Source organism: Columba livia, chromosome 3 (assembly GCF_036013475.1).
Source record: "Columba livia isolate bColLiv1 breed racing homer chromosome 3, bColLiv1.pat.W.v2, whole genome shotgun sequence".
Taxonomy (NCBI): domain Eukaryota; kingdom Metazoa; phylum Chordata; class Aves; order Columbiformes; family Columbidae; genus Columba; species Columba livia.
In genome coordinates, this window is record NC_088604.1 from 100,545,712 (window position 1) to 100,566,155 (window position 20,444).

Here is a 20,444-nt window from a genome sequence, read left to right on the forward strand (position 1 = left end):
TTTCCCAAAATAGATTTCAAGTAACTAAGTCAGAAGAGACAATTTTATCACTATTAAAATTACCTTTGTCATTACAGTAGCCTTGCATGGCCAGACATCTTTGTTTGCTCCCCTACTAATTTTGCTACAGTCTTATTTTGAATAACTTTAAAACATTTTTGGTTTTGGTTTTGTCTGGGTTTTTTGTTTGTTTTTATTTTGTTTTGTTTTAATGCAGTGCTCTTTGCAGTTATGTACATTCACACAGAAAATTCAGACCAGTGCTTGGGCTGGCTTGGGTAGCAGGGATTTCATTCTAATTAGGGCATGAGGTATTTATTCCATATTCATCTTTACCTAGAATGAAGGAAAATATGATGGTTATTGAGTATGTATCAAGATGTGGTTTCAAAGTAGACAAGAGCCCAAAACACAATGAGCTATTAAACTTCAGATAGAGCTACTGATGCCATTTATAACTCACTTTAGGATCTGCTCAAGAATCAGAGCTGGCAAAAAAGCGTTAGTTGCTCTGTGGGGAAGTGTACTAAGTATGTTATTGAAGAGCCACATGCGGTTAAGTAAAAGTGGCAGTTGCCCAAGACACGTTTTTTCAATGCTGGGAGTGGGAGTGTAGACCTGTACCTTTTCTAACTGGTAGCATAACCAGTGTTTGTCTGAATGCTGAAGTGTGTTCAACAATTCACTGTCTACCTTACAGGAAGTGCTGAAAAAAGTGAAAGTTATTCCTACGTCTGCAGCGAACAGAATGCTTGAAATGCTGGACAGAAGGACGTTTTGGTGTATATCACGGCAAAGATGTTGGGGTGTTCCAATCCCTGTTTTTTATCAGAAGAACACAGGAGAGAGCTTGATAAACAGGTATTTGTCCAGCTTTGTATACTGAAAAATGAGAGAATGAGCACTCTCTGTTGTGCTGCAGTTACACAATGTTATAAAACTTCTAACTATTAAGTATGAATACATGGGTTTACTTGCATTGTTTATATGCAGAACTGATTCACCTACAAGTTAGAACAATCAGAAACTCATTGCTGAAGGTGACTTGTATGTAAGTGATAGGAATCAATTTACTTAGATACTTAAGTTACCTGAAAAGTCCCCTTGATAGTAATTGCTGCTTTCATCCCTCATCTTCAAGTGGGCTGCCAGTAATCACTGGCCTTTGCGTTTAAGCAAGGAGTAAAATGCAAGTTGTAGTTAGAATAGACTGCAACTGTAATGGTAGCACTGTAAATTGAATAATACAGATACTGTGTCAAAATAGCTTTCTCCAATTGAAGAAGTGACAAGGAGATATCTGAAATGGAATAACCAAATCGGTTGCAGAATAAATAACTGCATTATTTTTAGAAATAAAATTAGAGGGTTTTTGAAGAACCAGCCATAAAAATTGTAAGCGTCATTTAGCTTTATGATTTGATATGTCTAAGGCTTCAGATAGTAGTCTTACTCTGCCATCTTTTGGTTAAGTGAATAGTATCCAGATATTGCAAACACTGCATTTCAGGAATTCCAGACAATGTAACTCAGAGGAAATCCAAGCTATGCTTTAAAACAAGAAACCTTAAACAAATATGATCCTTTCCTGTGTTTTGAGGAGTAACAGAGTTCTGCTTTTGGGGAACAGAGGTTTTCAATTGTGAATATCGTCTAAGAGATTAGTTCATTAAAATAATATTGTGGAGATCCACATTCATCGTTTATTTCCAGAATTGTTTTCTGGCTTGAGATATGCTAGTGTAACTGCATTTTATACATCTTAACCTTACAGCAGTTTGTGCAAATTCATTATGGATAACAAGATTGCATAGCTGGAGATGAACTGAAGTAGTGTTGCAGAATAAATACACTGCAGAGACACCAGCATGCTTTGCAGAGGCTTGACTGAGCACACAAGTACTGTAGTAGGTGAGGCTTAGGGTGTGGAGAGCAGGGAACGGACTTTAAGCAGTTAGTCTTCAGCCTCACTTAGTGTCCCTGGGTGTGTGGGTGCACAGATCTGTACTTTGACTCCTTCACAGTGGGCAGTAGCTGTGAGAAAAGACCACAATAACCGTAGCCGTTTATAGTACCTGAATAATGCTGACGCACATCAGGAAATAAAGGGATGGAGGCTCTGTGGGTGTTAAATGATTCCACCTGCAAAAACTGTTACTGTATTAAAAAGGAGGCATATGCTCACATTAAAAAAATCACAGTTTCTGAGGAATGCTTATCATAGTGTGTTTGCGGAGTATGCTTGAGTGTGTTAATTGCTCTTGCTTAAAATTTTTAGATATGTTGTTTAACAACAAAATAAGAGTGTACAGAAAAGCAGTTTTGCAGTTGGCAGTCAAACGTGAAGGGCACTACGAAGCAGTAGCTCCTTCAGAACATAGAGAAGCTAACTCAGCTGGTACAGAACACATTTGAAAGGAGGCATGCATGGCAATCCCTTTAGGTTGCAGTAAAATTACCTTGAAAGCCAGTGACCTGTATAAAAAGCATGTCTCTTGTAAGTACTTGAGCTGTGGGAGATTATTACTGGAGTTGTACGATATGTGGCAATGGGGGCATTTTGATGTGATAAACTCTGCAATAGTTGAACAAGTCGACCTTTGTGTGTAGGTATTGGCCTAGCATGTCAGTGAATGAACAAAGGGACAGTATGACAGGTTTGGTTAGAGTTGATCTGTCGAGAGACATTTAGGGAAAACAAGCAAACAAACAAAACCAAAACCACATCCAATATGCTTGAAAAGTACATTTATTTCATTTGACTGGCAGCTTCTGATGCTCATTTATAATTGGTACTCCTTACTTCTAACACGTTTTGCAGTAGAAGTGAAATTTGCAAAGAAAACTGTAAAACCACACGTTTAATATTAAAAGTTAGCTGTAGCAGACTTCTGTAACTAGAGTAGTGAAAGTGTGCAGAATATTGGCCTATAGAAATGACAGGCAAGTTTAGAAAGCAGTCTGTCAATTCATAGGTCATTTTCCTGGACACCAGTTCTTATTAAGCCTAAATATTTTGTTATATTTGCATTATCATTTTGCAATCATATCACAGTAGGTTGCTGACATATTTCTAACACTGGAGAAGTTTCGTATTAATATTGTGTGAATAATTGATGTCATTAAAACAACATTAAATAACTTACATTTCAAAACATAAGCTGTTTTCTTATCTTGAATGCCGGATAAATGTCCTTCACTGGAAGCTGCTCCGGAGTTTTTGAGAGGCTATCAAAAGTAACAGCATCTCCACTGGAAGTCAGTGTAGTCCACATGGAGTTGCTGTTACATCTGAGAGCGCCCATGGTCAGTCTCGAGTGATCCTGTAAATGTATCACCTGTAAAAAGACTTCTAAAAAAAACCATCTCTAAAATAAACCACTGTGTTTCCCTCTCTAAGTCAGAGTTTCCCCTGAATTTGTTGTGTGAAAATCTGCAGAAAGCTTTTCTGTCAAGCTGCACCTGCTCATCTCTACCAGAATGTTTTTCTCACACCAACAATCCCGTTTTGCTCACTTGGAAGCCAAGAGCCAGATTGTGATGTTGTGTGCAACAAGTTTGATGCAAGATCCCCGTGAGTCTTCCTGTTTTCTGCTGTGGCCCCGCATAGCCCTAAAACACATTTGATTATATGACACTGTTGTATACGGTTATAAATTTAATACACTACTGAAAATTGGATCCTTTCTGTAGAGCAGGCGTGTCAGACTCATTTTCACCAGGGGCCACATCAGCCGCATGGTTGCCTTCAAAGGGCCGAATGTAATTTTAGGACTGTAAAAGTAACTACTCCTGTAGAGCAAACCACATCATATTGTGATGACAAATTTTAAAATTAGAAAAAAAAAAAAAAAAAAACAACAAAACAACACCTACATGGGAGAAAAGAGAGAACATTTTTTCCATTATTGCAGTTTTCAGTAAGAATTATGAGAGTACACAGGTAAGACTCTGTGTGATTTTTCTGTGCAAGTGGAGAAAAAAATTAAATAGAATACATGCACAAATAAATGCGTATATTTTTACCACCTTTCAGAATTTAGTAGACTTCTTGAGAAAGCGTTCTGATTCTAGGAAATTCTGTAGCTGGTGAAAGAGAGAAAGAGATCCAAATGTAAAACAAGAGATTTTTTTTGTATTTCCAGTAGTAGCTCCAACCAGGTCATAAACCATGAGATGTATCTTAACTTTAACCTGACCTCATGCAATAACTTTTTGACTTTACAAATTCATTGTTCAGATACTCGTAATAATAAGTAATGTTGCAAAGATTATTCTAATGCCTGAGAACTTTTGTCCCCTTCTCTATGACTTTGATTAACAAGTAACTTAATGTAAAAAAAACAACCAACCAAAAAAAAAAAACCACAAAAAAACCAAACAAAACACAAAACAAAATCCAACCAAACGAAACCTGTTTTTCAAATAGATCTGCCCCACACTCTAATTTGTTTTTAAAATGTTAAGGCTAGTGGCTTGTAAGCAATAGCGTCTTAATCTAAGTACTTACTGCTGAAGTATCAACGTTCAAGTAAAAAAGAAGATTAACTTGCCCTCTTTACTGCCTTTTGAAAAGAGGTTGAGAGAACATCAGGCACTGTATTCTTCTCTTCACGACTATATCTTAATGCTGCCTAATTTCTGTTAACACATTAAATAAGTGTTCAGCATAATCAATATCAGACTCGGGAGTGATTGGCTGGTGTCGTGGTAGCGTGAATTGCCGTAGGGCTTGCAGTGTTAAAACGTAGCGAGTGACACGTAATGCGAGTCCTTCCAGATAGCGTATGAACACAGGGCAAAGTTTTACAATGGTGTTTATTGCTAACTCGGGGAATTATCATGCTCACGGTGAAGCCCGCAGATTATAAAGTGATGAGTAGTTATTTGAGAAAGGAGGTTTTCACTTGCACCTTACATAAATGTACTTTGCAAAAATCTTCCTCCTTACAATACAGGTACCTCAAATAAAGTTACTTCTTTCTCTCTTGGTAATAGTTAATCATAAGGATCCTGGGAAAAGATTAGAGGAATGGGATTTTTTGTTGTTCGTCTTGGGTTTTTCAAACTGTAGGAGGAAAAAGTATTTGTTGAAACAGTATCCTGGAAATCTTTGGTCTTAACTGTCTCCTTGTATAAAACACTTGCCTGTTAATCTTCACTTATATTCAGTAGGGAAACTGAATATAAGGAAAAGAAGCTTGCACTGCTAATTTTTTCTTTACTTGATTTGAAACTATGATAGAATTTTGAGAATATTGGTCAATAGGAAGTTGACTTCACAGTCATTGACTGCGTATTTCTTGTAGGTGATTGATAACAAAAATCTGACCTCCTAGTTGTCTTAAAATTTTATCCGTAGCAAATTGTATGTGTTAGTTTGCATGTCACAAAAATGTGTCTTAAAATTGTGCTCTCCATGAGTTAACAATATAAGCGTTTGCATTGCACAGCAATACGCTTGGTAAGAGGTCGGTGCATAGTGTGTTTTTTAGGAATGTGCCTCTGCGCTGGTAGGCACTGTTGTGTGGCACTGGCAATACTTACTGTAAATGAAGGCAGTCGTTTTATGATGGTTTCCCAAGAGAGACTGATAGCAAGGTTTTGTATTTCCTCCTTGTCCCTGTCTCTGGTGGAAAGGAGCACAGGTCACCCTCACCACAGGTCACACAGTTTGCACTATCACAGTGTTTCAGGTGTGCCCCCCCCACCTCTATTAATTTCTCCAAATATTTGTGCAACAGGCTTGACCTTAGTCATTATCTCTTCCATGGAGATGTCACTGCCAGTAACAGTTGCAATGTCAGAAAGCTGCAGGCACTTCACACCGTATTTCCTTTGCTTAAAGCTTAGAACATCTGACAAACTGAGATTGCTGCTGTGATCAAACTGAACCCAGACTGTTGCTGAAAAACGTTGTTAAGAGTATATTCCAATATTTTGTCCAAGGTAGCTGTTAAGTTTGGGTCTGTAGCTTCATTTGTCAGCTTTTAAAAATCTCTACAAACACTGATGTCAACAAATACCTGTTGAATGCTTTAAAAATCTATAGATTGGAAATGAATTTGCCACTAGAGTTTATGTCCCTCCACTGAAGTGTGTTTGCGATACGGAAAAGTGAAGTGGAAGACAAGCTTAGTTCCTGTTTAAATTTTCTATTTGCTTTATAGGGCATGCTCGTGGCTTTTCTGTACTAGTTATGGGTATGATTCTTGATTAGAAAAAAATTCTGGCTCTGGTGCCAGATCCATTAGCTGAACACTGATTGACTTCTTCCATGAATCACTCAACATGCACACTAACATTTTATGTGGTAATAGGCATGTTTTAGGGTAAATGATCCTCTTTTTAATTCAGCTATTGTGGCTTCTCCTGGTGACTTCCATGGATAAGATTTGGCCAGTTCCAGGAAGACGTTGAGACTGTGGGGAGGGCTCTTGAAATTTTAACTTGAAGCCAACTAGTTATCTGTAATTGTCTTTAAAAATACACTGATAATTTATTTGAGAAGAATCAAAGATGGAGCCTTCTGTTGGCAAGGAGTGAAAAATAATGTTATATATATATATATATATATATATATATATTTTAATATTCACAAGTTGTAGGGTCTATGTCATGGCTGAAGGTCTGGGTGTAAAGCCTCTTCAGTGGAAGATACTGACCTTGCAAGAGAGAGAAAAATTCAGTGGAGTAGTTTAGTCTGGGCTAAGAAACAAATTTCTCCTTGGCTTATTTGATTTTATTTTTTTAATTTTTTCCGGGAAGCTTTCTGGATTTGGAGATTTAGTGTAAAGGAGGCAAGATGTAAGGGATACTTATCAGCTGTGTGCCAGCAATGGCTGGAGTAGTTTGCTTTTGTCTTGGAAAAGTAACAATTCACAACTGGAAGTATAGGCAAATAGGCTTCTGTGCAAATATTTCTGGAAGGAAACAATACTATTCAGAACCAGAGCTCCTAAATGTTGTTTCACCAAGATAAATGTTAGGAGGTATTTTACAAAGCCATAAATTGTGTCCTGTCATCATGAAACTGGAAGGTGAGCAATACCCATTTTAGCCTGAAACAGTAAGAATGGTGGTGGCATGTTCGCTGGAGTGTTACTGGTTACTGGGATTTTTTTCTCTTGAAAACCTGCTGGGATGCTCTACAGGAATATACTTTGAGAGGTAAATTGATTACTCGATGATTGATTCATTAATAAAAAGCTGTTGGTCCATCATTTCCATTCCCAGAATGAAGAGCAAAACTGCATTTTCTTCTTAATGTTGCACCTCATGTAATGTAATTAAATAATAATTTGTTCTATATCTTCTTGGAAAATTTGTGTTTTCATGCTTATAATCTGTGTGTGTTAGAGTCCACTAAATGTTATAGTGATGCAGCTCAACTGATTTAGCAGTGGAGAAAAAAATATTGTGCTGAAGTCCAAACAGAATATCAAAGTGATGATGCTAAATAAGTTAGATATGCTATTTGTGTTCTCAAGGTAATGATGCCCAAACATTGGTCTTAAAAATCACCTCTTTATTGTGTTCTGTGAGTCAGCAAAACAAAGTGGGGGAGGGGAGTTACGTTGTTTTTTTTTAAGATATCTTAATTTATGTCTAGACTTGGCATTAAATGATACTAAAAATTAATTCCCCGTAGCCTTACTTACTGGGGACAATGATTGAGTGGATCATAAATAGTAGACAGAAGTGCACGCTTTGTGGTAGTGTTACCTGTTCACATCAGAAAAAATGCTTGGTTTATTTTTTAATTTTTCTTATTTCCATAGTATGTACTTTTTCAGGACCTTTGTCCTGGCTGGTGCTCTACCATACGAACTTATATGTTGCCTTCAGAGTGTATGTTGAATGGTTGTTTACATCATTCCTTTACTGGGTACAGAAGTTTCAGTTTCCCACATTGTTGGGACTAATGTATTTATATATATGTTTCTTACAATTTAAAAAATAGATTGCTGAAAAGGGGGGATCCAGACAACCAGGAGTTGAATATTTTTGTATGTTACTCGAAATGCTGCCATTACCTAACTCTCCATTTCTGCAGGAGTTCTCAAGGTCTCTTTTTGCAGTGGAGAAAAGAAGCCTGTTGTCAAAAAGACCAAATATTGGGGGGGTGGGAAGCAGTTGTTTAGTTTCTGTAAATCTAAGGTCAAGAAATAACAAGGGAAAGGGAGTTTATAAGTTTTTAAGCTGCTGGCATCTTTTTGAGGTCCCAGTTATTGAGTATTTGCAGGAAAAGCTGTTTGGAATACATGCAAGTTTCTGTATGTCTGGGTTTTACACAACTCTACCCATCCTGCAAAGATAGGAAGTCTTCTTAATACAGGTAGAAAGTTCTCTGGAGGCTTGTCTGTATTAGAAGCTGGAAAATCACAAGTTTAAGTAGCTTGATCTGTTTATCAGTATATTTCAACACTTTGGATTTGGGATACTTGCAGAAAGGTACAATTAACTCATCAATTCTTAAACCCCTTTTTTCCTTCTAACCCAGTGAAACTGTCACAGATGTCATCAAAATAGTGGAGCAGCAAGGAACAGATGCATGGTGGACCCTTCCTATTGAACAACTATTATCAAAAGAGGCTGTAGCAAAGGTAATTTTTTTACTTTAAATACAGAAAGTGCTCAAGATGGTTCAGTGATGGGAAATAATATAAAACTTTCATATAGTCCCATGGTGTTTTTCAGTCTTGTACCTTCATGAGAAGGTGTCCTGTGAAAGGAATATTCAGAAAGTGATATCCAAGTATGACAAAATACACACAATCAGATTTGTGCCATTATTTCAGGGCAGAGATCTTCCTCCTCCCTCTTTTAGTTCAGGAGGCAAGTGACATCCTAATTAACCAAATAATGAGCCCAAATATATACTAAGTCTTTGTCATTAAAAGAGATTCAAATTTTCATTTAGTTCTTCTTAACTCTTTATTCTCCATTTATTTATTGTGTTCTTTAACACCACAGCGTGTGTGCTAGCTTGCCTGCTGTCTCAGTTTTCTTTGTCATCTTTCTTTGTTCTGTTTTGGGTTTTCATCAGTAATTATCTGAAAACTCTTGTGGAGAATTATCTAAATTATTTGGTATTCACTCACAAAGTTGGTAGCAAACCCTGTACAAGAGTGGTCTGTCTTCAAAAAGCATTGATGATACAGAGTGTTCTGTTTGCGTTATTTAACAGTTGTGTTTCCAATAGGCTGGTGGTCGTGATGTTTTGGATTATGTCAAGGGACAGGATGTCCTAGACATCTGGTTTGACAGTGGAACTTCCTGGGCTCATGTTTTGGAAGGTACAGAATTAAAATGTTGATCTTTCTTCTAGAATACTTGGAGAACAAAATGTGACTTTTCCGTGATGATGTTGGTAGCAGCAAAACTGAGTGAGATTATTCCAGCAGCAAACTGGTCGTGACTTCTTACTGCTTTTGCTCGTAAAGATAAGGGTTTAATGTTGGCAGACTCATTTCCAGCATAGTTGAAGATGAGGTTTTTCTAATATTCTGACTCATTCTGCTATGTGTCATACCATATATCTTCTAATTGGAACATACTTGTTTTGAGCATAGAAGTTTCGTGACTCAAACGGCCAAGGTACTCTGCTCCTAGTTGGTAACTCAAATTATTTTCAGTTAACAAATTTCAGTTTGTGCTTGTGCATGCCATTTGAAGCATAAAAAAAAAAACGATACCAGATGCTGAATATAAGTAACTTCTATAATTATAAGAGTGTAGGTATATTTTCCAGTTTTGATTACTTTCAGTAACCAAAGCAGTATATTGTCACTTAAAATATTTATACTTGCTATATGCTATTTTTAGCTCCAGCTGCCAGTAGTTGCTACTCAGCAGGTAGCAGATACATATTTGTGTAGAAATATATAAAATACACACTGTTTGTCTGGAGGATAGTCCGAAGTCAGGCGTCTTTTCTAAAGGAGGAATCTGGTCCCATACTTCAAGTGTGTTGGACTTTAAACCCCTCAGTACACAATCGCGTGATAACAATCTTGTTGAATTGTAAAACACGTTAGTACCAGAGGTTTTATTTCTTAGCAACGTGGTCAGGCAATAGTACCATCAGCAAACAGTCATTTTCTAGAAGACCTTTACATGTATTAATGTTCATAGTCTTTAATATCTCCTCATTCACTGTTAATTTGTGTAGGGCTCCTTTATAGATTCTGTAATGTCTAACAAATGTTGGCTCTTCCGTAGTACAGACTTCTTCTTTCGTGGACCCATTGAAAGTTTCTCTTGTCTATCTAATTTATTTTCATGAAAGTTGCTGGAATTGGGGTGTGTAAGGCATCTCCTTGTGCTGTCTGCCAGGACTGGTTCAAAAGTTGGGGGAAGGACTAACCAGCATAAGCCTCTTTATCTTCAGAAATGACACAAAAGTTGCATTACATTTTCTCCTCTATAATGGAGGCTCCCAGCCACTGCCAGAAGTTGAAGTGCAGTCTCAGTGATGCATATGAAATTACTGTTTTAATCGACCCTTTATGAAAAATGCACTTTGCAGGAGAAGTTGTTGAATTAATAGTTTTTTCTTGTATTTCCCAATATATTCCATCTGTTCAAAAATTTTGCAGAACTTCTTCCTGTGTCGATAAAAATAATTGGCAGGGCTTAGAAACAGGCTAAGCAATGGGATTCTTTTCCAAAGTGTTCTTGGGATGAAAAAAAATGGATGAAATTCACAGGGAAATCCAAAGTTGCTTAGAGAATGTCACAATGGGAAGAAAAACTTCCTGTGGCTTAAGCTTCTGGAGCACAGAGGCACACGGGAGCTGGCGTGCTCCCTGTCAAGTGCTGCCTGTTCATTTTGTAGCAGGAGGTGAGTGATACCAGCATTTATCACCTGCCTTCTCGTGAGTTCTCAGGCACATGGTGTGAATTTTGGGGTTGTCATATGCAGGGCCAGGAGTTGGGCTCGACGATCGTTGTGATTCTCTTCCAACTCAGGACATCCTGCGATGCTATGGCTAATGTTTAGAATTGTTTCACTCTACCATGAACTCACGTTATTGAAAATTAGAAGTGAGTGATCTGTCTGCTAGTAACCAGCAGGAATAAACTGTGTTGCAGGTTTCTCTGCCACTTCCAGTCTCTCAAAAATAAGTTCTTGTCTTCAGTGCCTCTGCAGCTTGCAGAGCTTAGGCCTGAGTTTTCACTGGACTGGGACTAGCTATGCCTGAGCTTAGTAGATGAGATGCAGCGAGTATAAAATGCATCCCTTTAGCTGATGGCCTCACAGATTTCATTTCAAAAAATATGGCAGGTTGGGAAAGCGGTGAGGAAAAAGAGGAGAGAGATATTCAGCAATATGAGGGTTTTTAACACGTTGAAGGCATTGCTCAGTGACAGCAAGCTCAGTGACCTAAATCACAGGTTGCATGGATACAGTCATACTTCTAACACTTGCCCTGCTGCGTTTCCTATCAGAGACTGGTCATAGTTCTGATGGAAATGATGTAAAGTTGCTCTTTTATTTCATTAAATTATGGTTGGCTTCCTTTTTCCAGCCGAGGTGTGTCAAAGGTCCCACTTCTAGCTAAATGACAAATTAACCAAACCGTTCTACATCGGTTGTGTGGCAGGCAGGAGGGTGCGACTTACACACGAAGATCAAAGATTCAGCTGCTGTAGTCACAAACCCAAAAATGTTCAGATATAACTAGATTGTCTGTAAAATAAATACTGCCCCACTTGCACTATCGAGAGCAGATCCACAAGTGCAACGTGCTCTGAAAAACCCCACTGCTACTAAAGGTTTTTTGGGATGTGACTTGCTTCCTTAATGCTCTGTTTGCCTAACACTGTTTTCACTGAACAATTTATTGCTGTGCTATGTGATCCCTTTTTTTAAAAAATCTAATTATTTCTTATTTTTTGAAAGAACTGTTTCCACATTCTTTTATGCAGCGTTGTATTTTAGGTCTGAATACTTTGTACATGAGTAAATTCATTTTCACAGTGCTGCTGTGGGGTAGAGGGGTGTTAATACGCTGCCTCTAAAAAGAAGGTATGTTGAAAGCAAAATCTGATTCAGAAGCATTTGCTGGTTTTGCCTACTCAATGTACTCAATGCTGTGCTGCCTATGACTTTTTTTTAGTTCTTTGAAATTCAGTTTGTGTTCAGTGCTTATTTCAGTAGCTGTCCTTCTAGTATCCATTTTAGAGAATTGTTTTGTCTTAAAATTCTCTTATGGGTCTGGACATTTCATGGGCAAAGTTCCATCTGCACTACAAACTTGAGATTATAATTTTTCAAAATACTTCATATAAAAAGGCACGCGGGGCCATACTGGGATGTGATGTGCCATTGGTAAAAGTCACACAGCTTTTCACCCATAGTTTTGTGTCGCAACAATGGTGGTTTTCAGCATCATAACTTTTTTCCCCTATCTTATTGGCTAATATTTAACGGAATGAATGTGAGTATTTTACAACTTACCTATCTAAGTGTTTAAACTTTTGTGCTGACTGAGAGACTTGAATTTATCTTAGCTGATTCATTCCTGGCATTAAAATACAAGACTTTTAATCTAAAAGTCAAAGTCTGTAAGATCAAAGTTATGAACCAGAAGGATCATAAATCGTAATTGTAATTCTCCTTAATGACCTATGTACTGTACCTCAGTGTAAAATAAACAACTGAGAAGGCTCTCCTGGGCTGTCAGACATGCTTTTCCATTAGCAAAGAAATGTGTGCGGTGTTTGAGTTCATTTATATATAACCATCGCAACTTTAATGAAATGAGGTAGGGGGGTTACACGAGCACTTACAAGGTTTTGTATATCCAAAGCCCCTGTTTGTACTTTACAGAGATAACATGTTCAGGCGTCCATTAAATGTGTAAGCTACATGAGCCAGCCTGCCAGATGTACTCCAGTTCCTGTCAGGAAAGACCAATACAGTTTGCTGTTTGTAATCACTTATATCTTCAAATTCTTCTCTAAGTTGTAACTACTTGCATTTCCATGAGAAGCTCACCTTTCTAAAACCAGTGGCTAGTAAACCAGGTGTGATTAACCAATGTATTGTTACAGATTTTTCACTGTTTCTTCTTGACCAAAAATGCCTTTTTTTTTTATCTTGTCCTCACAAGTATTTTTGTGATCTTTCAATACAAAGGTTGATCCCTGCTTATTCTCCATGTAAACCCAAGCTCTTTGTAGACTTTCTTGAAGGAATAAGCAAATGTGTAAAAGAACTGTAACACCCACCCACAGGTTTTTCCCGTGCTAGCTGGAGCCGCATGGCCTTGACCTTTGTAATGTTGAACTGCCTTTTATTGCAGGATGGCTCTAAATATCGAAACTTCCATTAAGTTAAACAAATAAATGCAGTGTGTCAGCAGCAGAAAGAAGCATTGTTTCAGGGGTCCTTGGAGGAAAGAGCATAAAAGGAGCTACTAGATAAAAAATGACTAGAGAAACTTTTGTCTGAGTATCTGGAAAATTACATCACTAACTTTTAGAGTCAACGCTTAATTCGGGCCAAACGTGTGTGTAACGTTGCACGTTTGTACGCTTTGAGTTGCATGTCGTGTGCGCTCCACGTTATTCTGGTCTCACTCTGACCTCGTTTAGGACCAGGAGGAACTACCTGAGTCAACACATGTTGTAGCCGTTCGTGCGGTGACTGACTCCCACCAGTCAAACCATCAAAGCTGTGCCGCAGGCCCTGGGGAAGGCCGGGCGTGCAGCTGTGCTGGAGCGTGTGCTCGGCGAAGGGCCGCGCCGTGTGCCCCGCGGCCCGTTTCCTTCTCTGATGCCCACAGTGCTCAGCAGCTCCAGCTGTTCTTCTCCAACATTGCTCTTTTATAGGGAATAACACTTCTACTCAGCCTTCGCCTGGTTAAGCTCCTCCAGCCCCTCTCTCCCACGAGAGGCTGTTTCCCACGTTGTATTAATCCTTTCCAGCCACCAGAAGTGTCAGTTCTGTCACAGGTGAGCTGCAGTCACTGCCAAAGCTCCCCCTGGTCTCTTCCAAAACTCCCTGCTGCCTTACACAGGCCGGTCAGGCGCGTTACGTCTGTGTCTTGTGTCCCGAGTGATTCCCCACTGATGGAGTTCTAGGTGGTAGCGCAGATTTTATTAATTCCAAAGTATGTGGTCTTCTCTTGGGTCCTTCAGTCGGTTTAAGAGTAAAGTATTTTGAGAACTTCTTATTACGTGCTCTAAGCACAATAGCCTCTGTTTTAAAATGTATTATTTTGTTTGGGGGAAAGCAAGTTTATTTCTTAAATTTTGGAGTTCAGCAATTCTTGGATATAAAAAAAATCGTGATACTAATGAATCACTTGTATCACGTTGGAAGTAAACATACACCATTTGTGTAAGCAACTCATCTATGGGGTTTGAAGAGCAGAATAACTTTTACTTACAGAGATTTTCTGTTAAGTGTATTAATTGTTTAAAGATTTAGGCTGATGGTTTTTTTAAAAAAAATCTTCTGTTTTTAAAGGTACAGAGCAAAGAGCAGATACATACCTTGAAGGAAAAGACCAACTGGGAGGCTGGTTTCAATCCTCTCTATTAACTAGCGTGGCCACAAGGAAAAAAGCACCGTATAAGTAAGTGAATGGATTGCAAACACATTGCTAGTTCATTTATTAAATATCATGCTTTTGATAGTGTGGACATTAGTGTGCAAACAAGAGAAACCAAGCCGTTGCTTAGTATCTGATTGATGTTCATATGTTTTCAGTATAAAGTTTTTCTCAGGTTAGATTGTAATGGATTTATTGTTTAATTTTTTTCCGTCATAATTTTAATAGACGTTTTCTTTCTCAGTGATTCAGATATAAGCTGTTATAGTATCAGATACAGATCTGTTCTTTTGCCATCTCTTTCACTCACATAATTTCTATGGGACATGCCATAGGAAAATCTCTTACAATCAGAGACGTGTGAATTGCATGTTAGGCTGTAAGGAATTCAGAATCACTGTGTACATGTCTTATGCTGGAGCTGTGACTATTTGTTGCCTTGAAGATGAAGAGCACAGGGAATGGGAATGCGGGTCAGTTGCAAGGAGGGTGTGCAATTTTTGGACACCTATTGGCTTAAAGAGTAAATAATACTTTCATCTTTAATTCATCCGAAAAACGTGTGCCCTGGGTGTCTGCAAAAAATCTGTTGCTCGCATGGTAAAATTAAATGAGGAAAATAGAGTTGTATGCACCACTCGGAGGGTAGTGCAGCATATTCATGGTTGATCGAACTCAACAGATGAAACCTCGGGCTTACCAAAATAAAGTATTTCTGTATGTTCTGACTTAGGAGTATCCTCGCTAGAAATATATTCTTAACAGAGATATTTTTTCTGGGATTTTGTTTTCATGATTTTTTTTCTTCAGGACTCTAGTAGTTCATGGATTTACCCTCGGTGAGAAAGGGGAGAAGATGTCTAAATCTATTGGCAATGTGGTTGACCCTGATGTAGTAATCAATGGAGGCGAAGTAAGTCAAGCTCCTTTGAGTTTCTTAGAATCGGTGGTTACAATTTGTCACTACCAGATTCTGCAGCTGTCTTGTGGCATGGCTTTCTCCAAGCAGCTGTCTTGGAGCAGAACTCCATAATGCTTTTCTAGACTTTGGCTACACTGCACTTCCTTTTGGCTGGAGTAAAAACCTTGAGTTGTTTGGCTTCAGCTGTAGCTCCTAAATAAAATTACAAACCACCTTTGTTCTGTGCTAAGGGAGAAGAAAATGCATTATATAGAAGGTGTAGAATGGTTCCTTTTTACTTAAGAGCATAGAATGATGGGGGTGGATTAAAAAATTAACCTTTGTTTCCAAATTAATAGAAACCTGCAAGCTGGGCCTGGCAGTCCGGCGGCCAGAGCGATCCGTCTGCTGCCGGCCTGGGCTGTGAATGCACAGCTCTGCTCACTTGCTTTGTTCTGTGGTTGGGGGGTTGCACTGCAGGTGATGCTCTGAATCTTTCCCCTCCCCAGTCCTGCCGTTGCTCTTTTTGAGGCTGCTAAGCAGATATGGAACTCTCTAGTAGGATTAGTTACATTTACACAGTCCTAAAATTATATTGGGCCCTTTGAAGGCAACCGCGAGGCTGATGTGGCCCCTGGTGAAAATGAGCTTGACACCCCTGCTCTAGACAACAGAATCAGTCCTCACAAAGACTCGCTTATCTGATTCAATAGAACACACAATAGTTTCTATTCTTTCAAAAGGGACAGAAGCCATTTTCAGAGTTGAAAATGAGGTGAAAAACAATCTGAAAGGGAAAAAAAAGTGTGTAGTTTTAGATATTAACATGATTATTTTAATGTTAAGCATTCAAAGGATTCAAGGCTGTAAGGTGAGTTTATCTCAGCTGAGTTCTAGCGCTGCCCGCACATAGGCAATTGCTGTGAGTATGTATTGTAGCCCTGGCTTTAGCCTCTTAGCAAGAATTACCATTAAGCCCCCAGATCCAGTGGCTTCTGGGCACACTCACAGCTGTGGCCGCAGCACTGGCAGCAGGGAACTGCGCTGCTGGCCGTGGGGCAGGAGCCCCACTAATTTCACTCCTGTGCCTTTCTGTCCCTACCCAGGATCACACCACGGATCCTCCGTACGGTGCCGACGTTCTCCGCTGGTGGGTGGCAGAATCAAATGTTTTCACCGAGGTGCTGATCGGGCCCGTTGTACTTAATGCTGCAAGAGATGACATCAACAAGGTACGAGGCAAATATTCTAATGCTCCTCATTCTAGTGACAGGTCCTCTTTACATTTGTGGTTTCTTTGCTGAGTAGAATTCATTGCAAGGCTTTTAGAGTAAAGAAAGCTTTTCCAAATTCATTTAGGCAAGTACTGTTGCTCTTTACATCTGTGGATAAAATAATAAAGTATACTAAGGAAAAGAGTGTTTTTTGCAGCATGTTTTGGCAATAGCCAGTCTTTCCATTTTTCTATAGGTCCTTTTGGCATATGTTCTTCTTGGTACTTTGGAAAATAACCAGCCTCAGTTAATTCAGTACATAATATTATCATCTTGTGTTTCATCTGAACTGTGGACCGTTAAGGTTTAATTTGCCTGGTTTGTTCCCAGCTTCGGAATACGCTCCGCTTCATGCTGGGAAACTTGGCTGGCTTCAGTCCCGAAACCGATTCCATCCCTGCTTCAGAGATGTACATAGTAGATCAGTACATGCTGCATTTATTGCAAGATTATGGCAGCAAGGTAAGGGTAAATTGTGTTCAGATGAATATATGTGTAACATTTGTCGTTGGTTATACCCTCTAAGGCAAATTCTTTAGGTGTATGAGTAAAGAGTATGTGTCAAGTAGGCGAACGACAACCACAAAGGTTTGTTTGCAATGTGCACTTCCTTAAGCCTATTTCAACTTTTGAGAGGATGGCTTTGTTTTTAACATTCTTAACTTGGTTTTGACATGGGCCAGTTTTTCCGACTCTCCCCCCACCCAAGGCCTCAAATTAGAAGTCTTCAGAAATAGTTAGAATAGGATATAAAAACAAAACAAAAAATTCCACAAACAAACAAAAAAACAACCAAAAAACCCCACAAACCCAAAACTTGTAGAGCTTTGGCAGCCTGCTCTAGCCCAAAAATTAGTCATTTCTGTCAATCATAAGCGTTCTGCTGAAGGAGAGAATATGGACATAGTTGCTGGGGTTGCTAATGTCCTCTCCCCTCAAATTTGAATTGAAATTATTTCATTTTGTTGTTCTCATTGTTACCTGAATTAAGATTTTTTGTTTCTTTTCCCCCTCCAATAACCTTTTAGTTAAAAGATTCTCCCAGACTTTGTGTCACTCGTTACAGTTTGCTTAAGTTCTAGCTCATTGGCATTGTATACCATGGATGAAAGTTGATCCTGTCTCTGCTCCCTCTCCAGGTTACGGAAGCATACAAGGAATATGATTATAGCAAAGTTGTTCGATTATTGCAAGCGTTCTGTTCCAGAAACTTATCTAACTTTTATTTCACCATAATCAAAGACAGGTAGGTTCATCGCTTCTGCCTTTAAAGGAGTAAAAAACAAGTTAACCAGTTTGAGATGGAGGTAGTAACTCCCCAGGCAAAAGCTGAGTGACTACGGCTGTCTCTGAGAACGTTTCGCAGTTAGGTCTCGTTCCGTAGTGCACTGAAGTGCCCAGGTGAAAGTTAAACTGCTTTCAGCTGAGCATCTTTGTCATCACTCAGCTTCTGTATTCTGTCTGCTAGGGGTACTGCACCATTTGAAAAGGTAATCAAGTGTACACATTTAAAACTAAATGCTCTTAAAGACAGATTCTTGAGTCTATTTCTGCCTAGAAGTGTGTGCATATGGATTTGGGAAGGGCTTTTAGCACTTATTGGGCAACCTATTGCCTTTCACTGATCTAAAAACCAGCTAAAGAATCCTAAGGATGTGACGGATAGCTTGGTAAATCCTGACAGGGCTGTCTGACGGAGGAAGGAGGCAGGGGATTCTATGATCTTCATTCTCCAGAATGCAAGTAAAGGGGAAAAAAAGAAGAAAAAAGCCCTAATGCTCAACTAGAACAAAGGGCTAAGAGAGCTGCAGGCTCAGCTCCCTGAGGACGTTCTCTTCAATATGAATGCAGCAAATCAACATCCCATGTACAAAATCTCCTTTCCTATGACAGAATGTGGCTGAATATGCAAATGGTCACATACTGGTGCCACAGAGCTTGCCTGGGAATGGCAATTAAGAAAAGCTTTCCTTAGAAAGGCAAGCTAGGCCTGACTTCTGTACTTTCAATGGCAGTCTGCAAAGCACAGCTCTTGAGCAAGAACAGTAACATGAACATACAAACAAACACTTTGATCTCTGTCTTGCAGGCTCTATTGTGAAGAAGAAAAAGATCCCAAGCGTCGTTCGTGTCAAACTGTGCTAGCACAGGCTTTAGACATAGTAGTCAGATCGTTTGCACCAATTCTTCCTCACTTGGCGGAGGAGGTTTTCCAGTACCTCCCTTACAAGAAAGGTAAAGCACACATAATTTCCAAGGACTTCTTCTAGTGCACTGTTTAACTGCACAGTTAAAAGGAACACAAATACAGAGATAATGCCATTATTTTTCACTCATGTAATAAACACTTGACTAGAAAGACACTAAATTAGGAATTCCTTTGTTTGCTTTGCTTTCCAGACTCAGAGGGTGTGTTTCGTACTGGCTGGATTAATGCAAGCTCAGCGTGGAAGAAGCCTGGCATCGAGGAAGCTATAGAAGGAGCATGTGCAATGAGAGACTCTTTCCTTGGGTCCATCTCTGGCCAGAACGCTTTGGAATATGAAGCTGTCATTGTAATTGAGCCTGGACTGCTCTTTGAATTAATGGAGGTAAAAAATGCAACTAAGCCAAGTGTTATCTGTGCAAAAAATACTAATTTCTGTGAACTTTCTTCTCCTTTGTACTTTCCAGAAAATCAGGGAATCACCATCTCTGGAGGTGTTTAAAATATGTGTGGATGAGGTTTCTTACGGACATGGTTTAGTAATCTTGGGTTAACGGTTGGACTCAGTAATCTTGAAGGTCTCTTCCAACCAAAATGATTCTATATTTAGACACACAAAGGCACTAACATGTGTAAACAAACGTGTGCTCTCATGCTGACAAGGCTCTGGCAGCTCTTGCAGTCACATACGCAGTAATTCTGCTTTTGCTGTAGCATTTTCTAGGAACAAAAAACAGGTTGCAAGTCTGAAAACTAACTCTCTTCCTTAGGCACTGCAGGCTGAAGAAACCTCTAGTGTTTCACAGCTGAATGAAATAATGATGGCTTCCCAGACAACCCTGCTGAGTGAGCTACCTAAAGAAACACCTGCAGATGCAAACATCACCAAAGGGACCTTTCTGATCAACTTGGAAGGTGAGAGAACTATTCCAGCCAGGCTCTGGTTCTTTTCTGCACTAATGCGTACTTTGTTGTTGGCTTTGTTTGAATATCCGAGTACGCCAACTCCACCTACGCAATCTCAGCAGTAACGCTTTCTTCAACAGGTGGCGATATCCGTGAAGAATCTTCCTATAAAGTTATAGCCCTACCAATTGCCAAAGCAAAATGCCCTCGCTGCAGGAGATACACTTCTGATTCCTCCAGCGCTCCCTGCCCGCGGTGCCTCAAAGTCATTGCAGGGAAAGGGAGCACGTGAAGAGGAAACAGCTCTGCACAAGCTGCTCCAGAATCATAAGGACTGAGGTACACAAAAGCAGCGGCTCAGCAGAAGGTTTGTGTACCAAAGCCTGTAGAACCAGATGCTTTACGCCCCAGCCTGAGCAGAATTATCATGTATTTGGGGAGGGAAGCTTATGTATATATACCCAATTGTGTATATCACTTTTCAGCTTAATAAAAAGGGTTGTTCAAAATACCTGACTGATCTACTTGTTTTTAGCAGCCTCTTTTCTTCTGAAGTTCACCTCTGTTTAATGAAACTCCACAGTAAAACA

General features: G+C 39.3%; 1 protein-coding gene across 1 annotated transcript in view; it reads left to right on the top strand.

Annotated features, from left to right (window-relative positions):
* Positions 1-20,365, top strand: part of IARS2 (isoleucyl-tRNA synthetase 2, mitochondrial) — a 28,175-nt gene extending 7,810 nt beyond the window's left edge. The window contains exons 12-23 of the mRNA XM_065058515.1: positions 701-861; positions 8,504-8,606; positions 9,206-9,299; positions 14,483-14,591; positions 15,378-15,480; positions 16,575-16,700; positions 17,073-17,204; positions 17,882-17,988; positions 18,832-18,977; positions 19,143-19,333; positions 19,719-19,863; positions 19,995-20,365. Of these exons, the coding sequence (XP_064914587.1) occupies positions 701-861; positions 8,504-8,606; positions 9,206-9,299; positions 14,483-14,591; positions 15,378-15,480; positions 16,575-16,700; positions 17,073-17,204; positions 17,882-17,988; positions 18,832-18,977; positions 19,143-19,333; positions 19,719-19,863; positions 19,995-20,146 (1,569 nt within the window). The 3' untranslated portion in view covers positions 20,147-20,365. The remainder of the gene's footprint in view (positions 1-700; positions 862-8,503; positions 8,607-9,205; positions 9,300-14,482; positions 14,592-15,377; positions 15,481-16,574; positions 16,701-17,072; positions 17,205-17,881; positions 17,989-18,831; positions 18,978-19,142; positions 19,334-19,718; positions 19,864-19,994) is intronic.
* Positions 20,366-20,444: the final 79 nt, after the last annotated feature.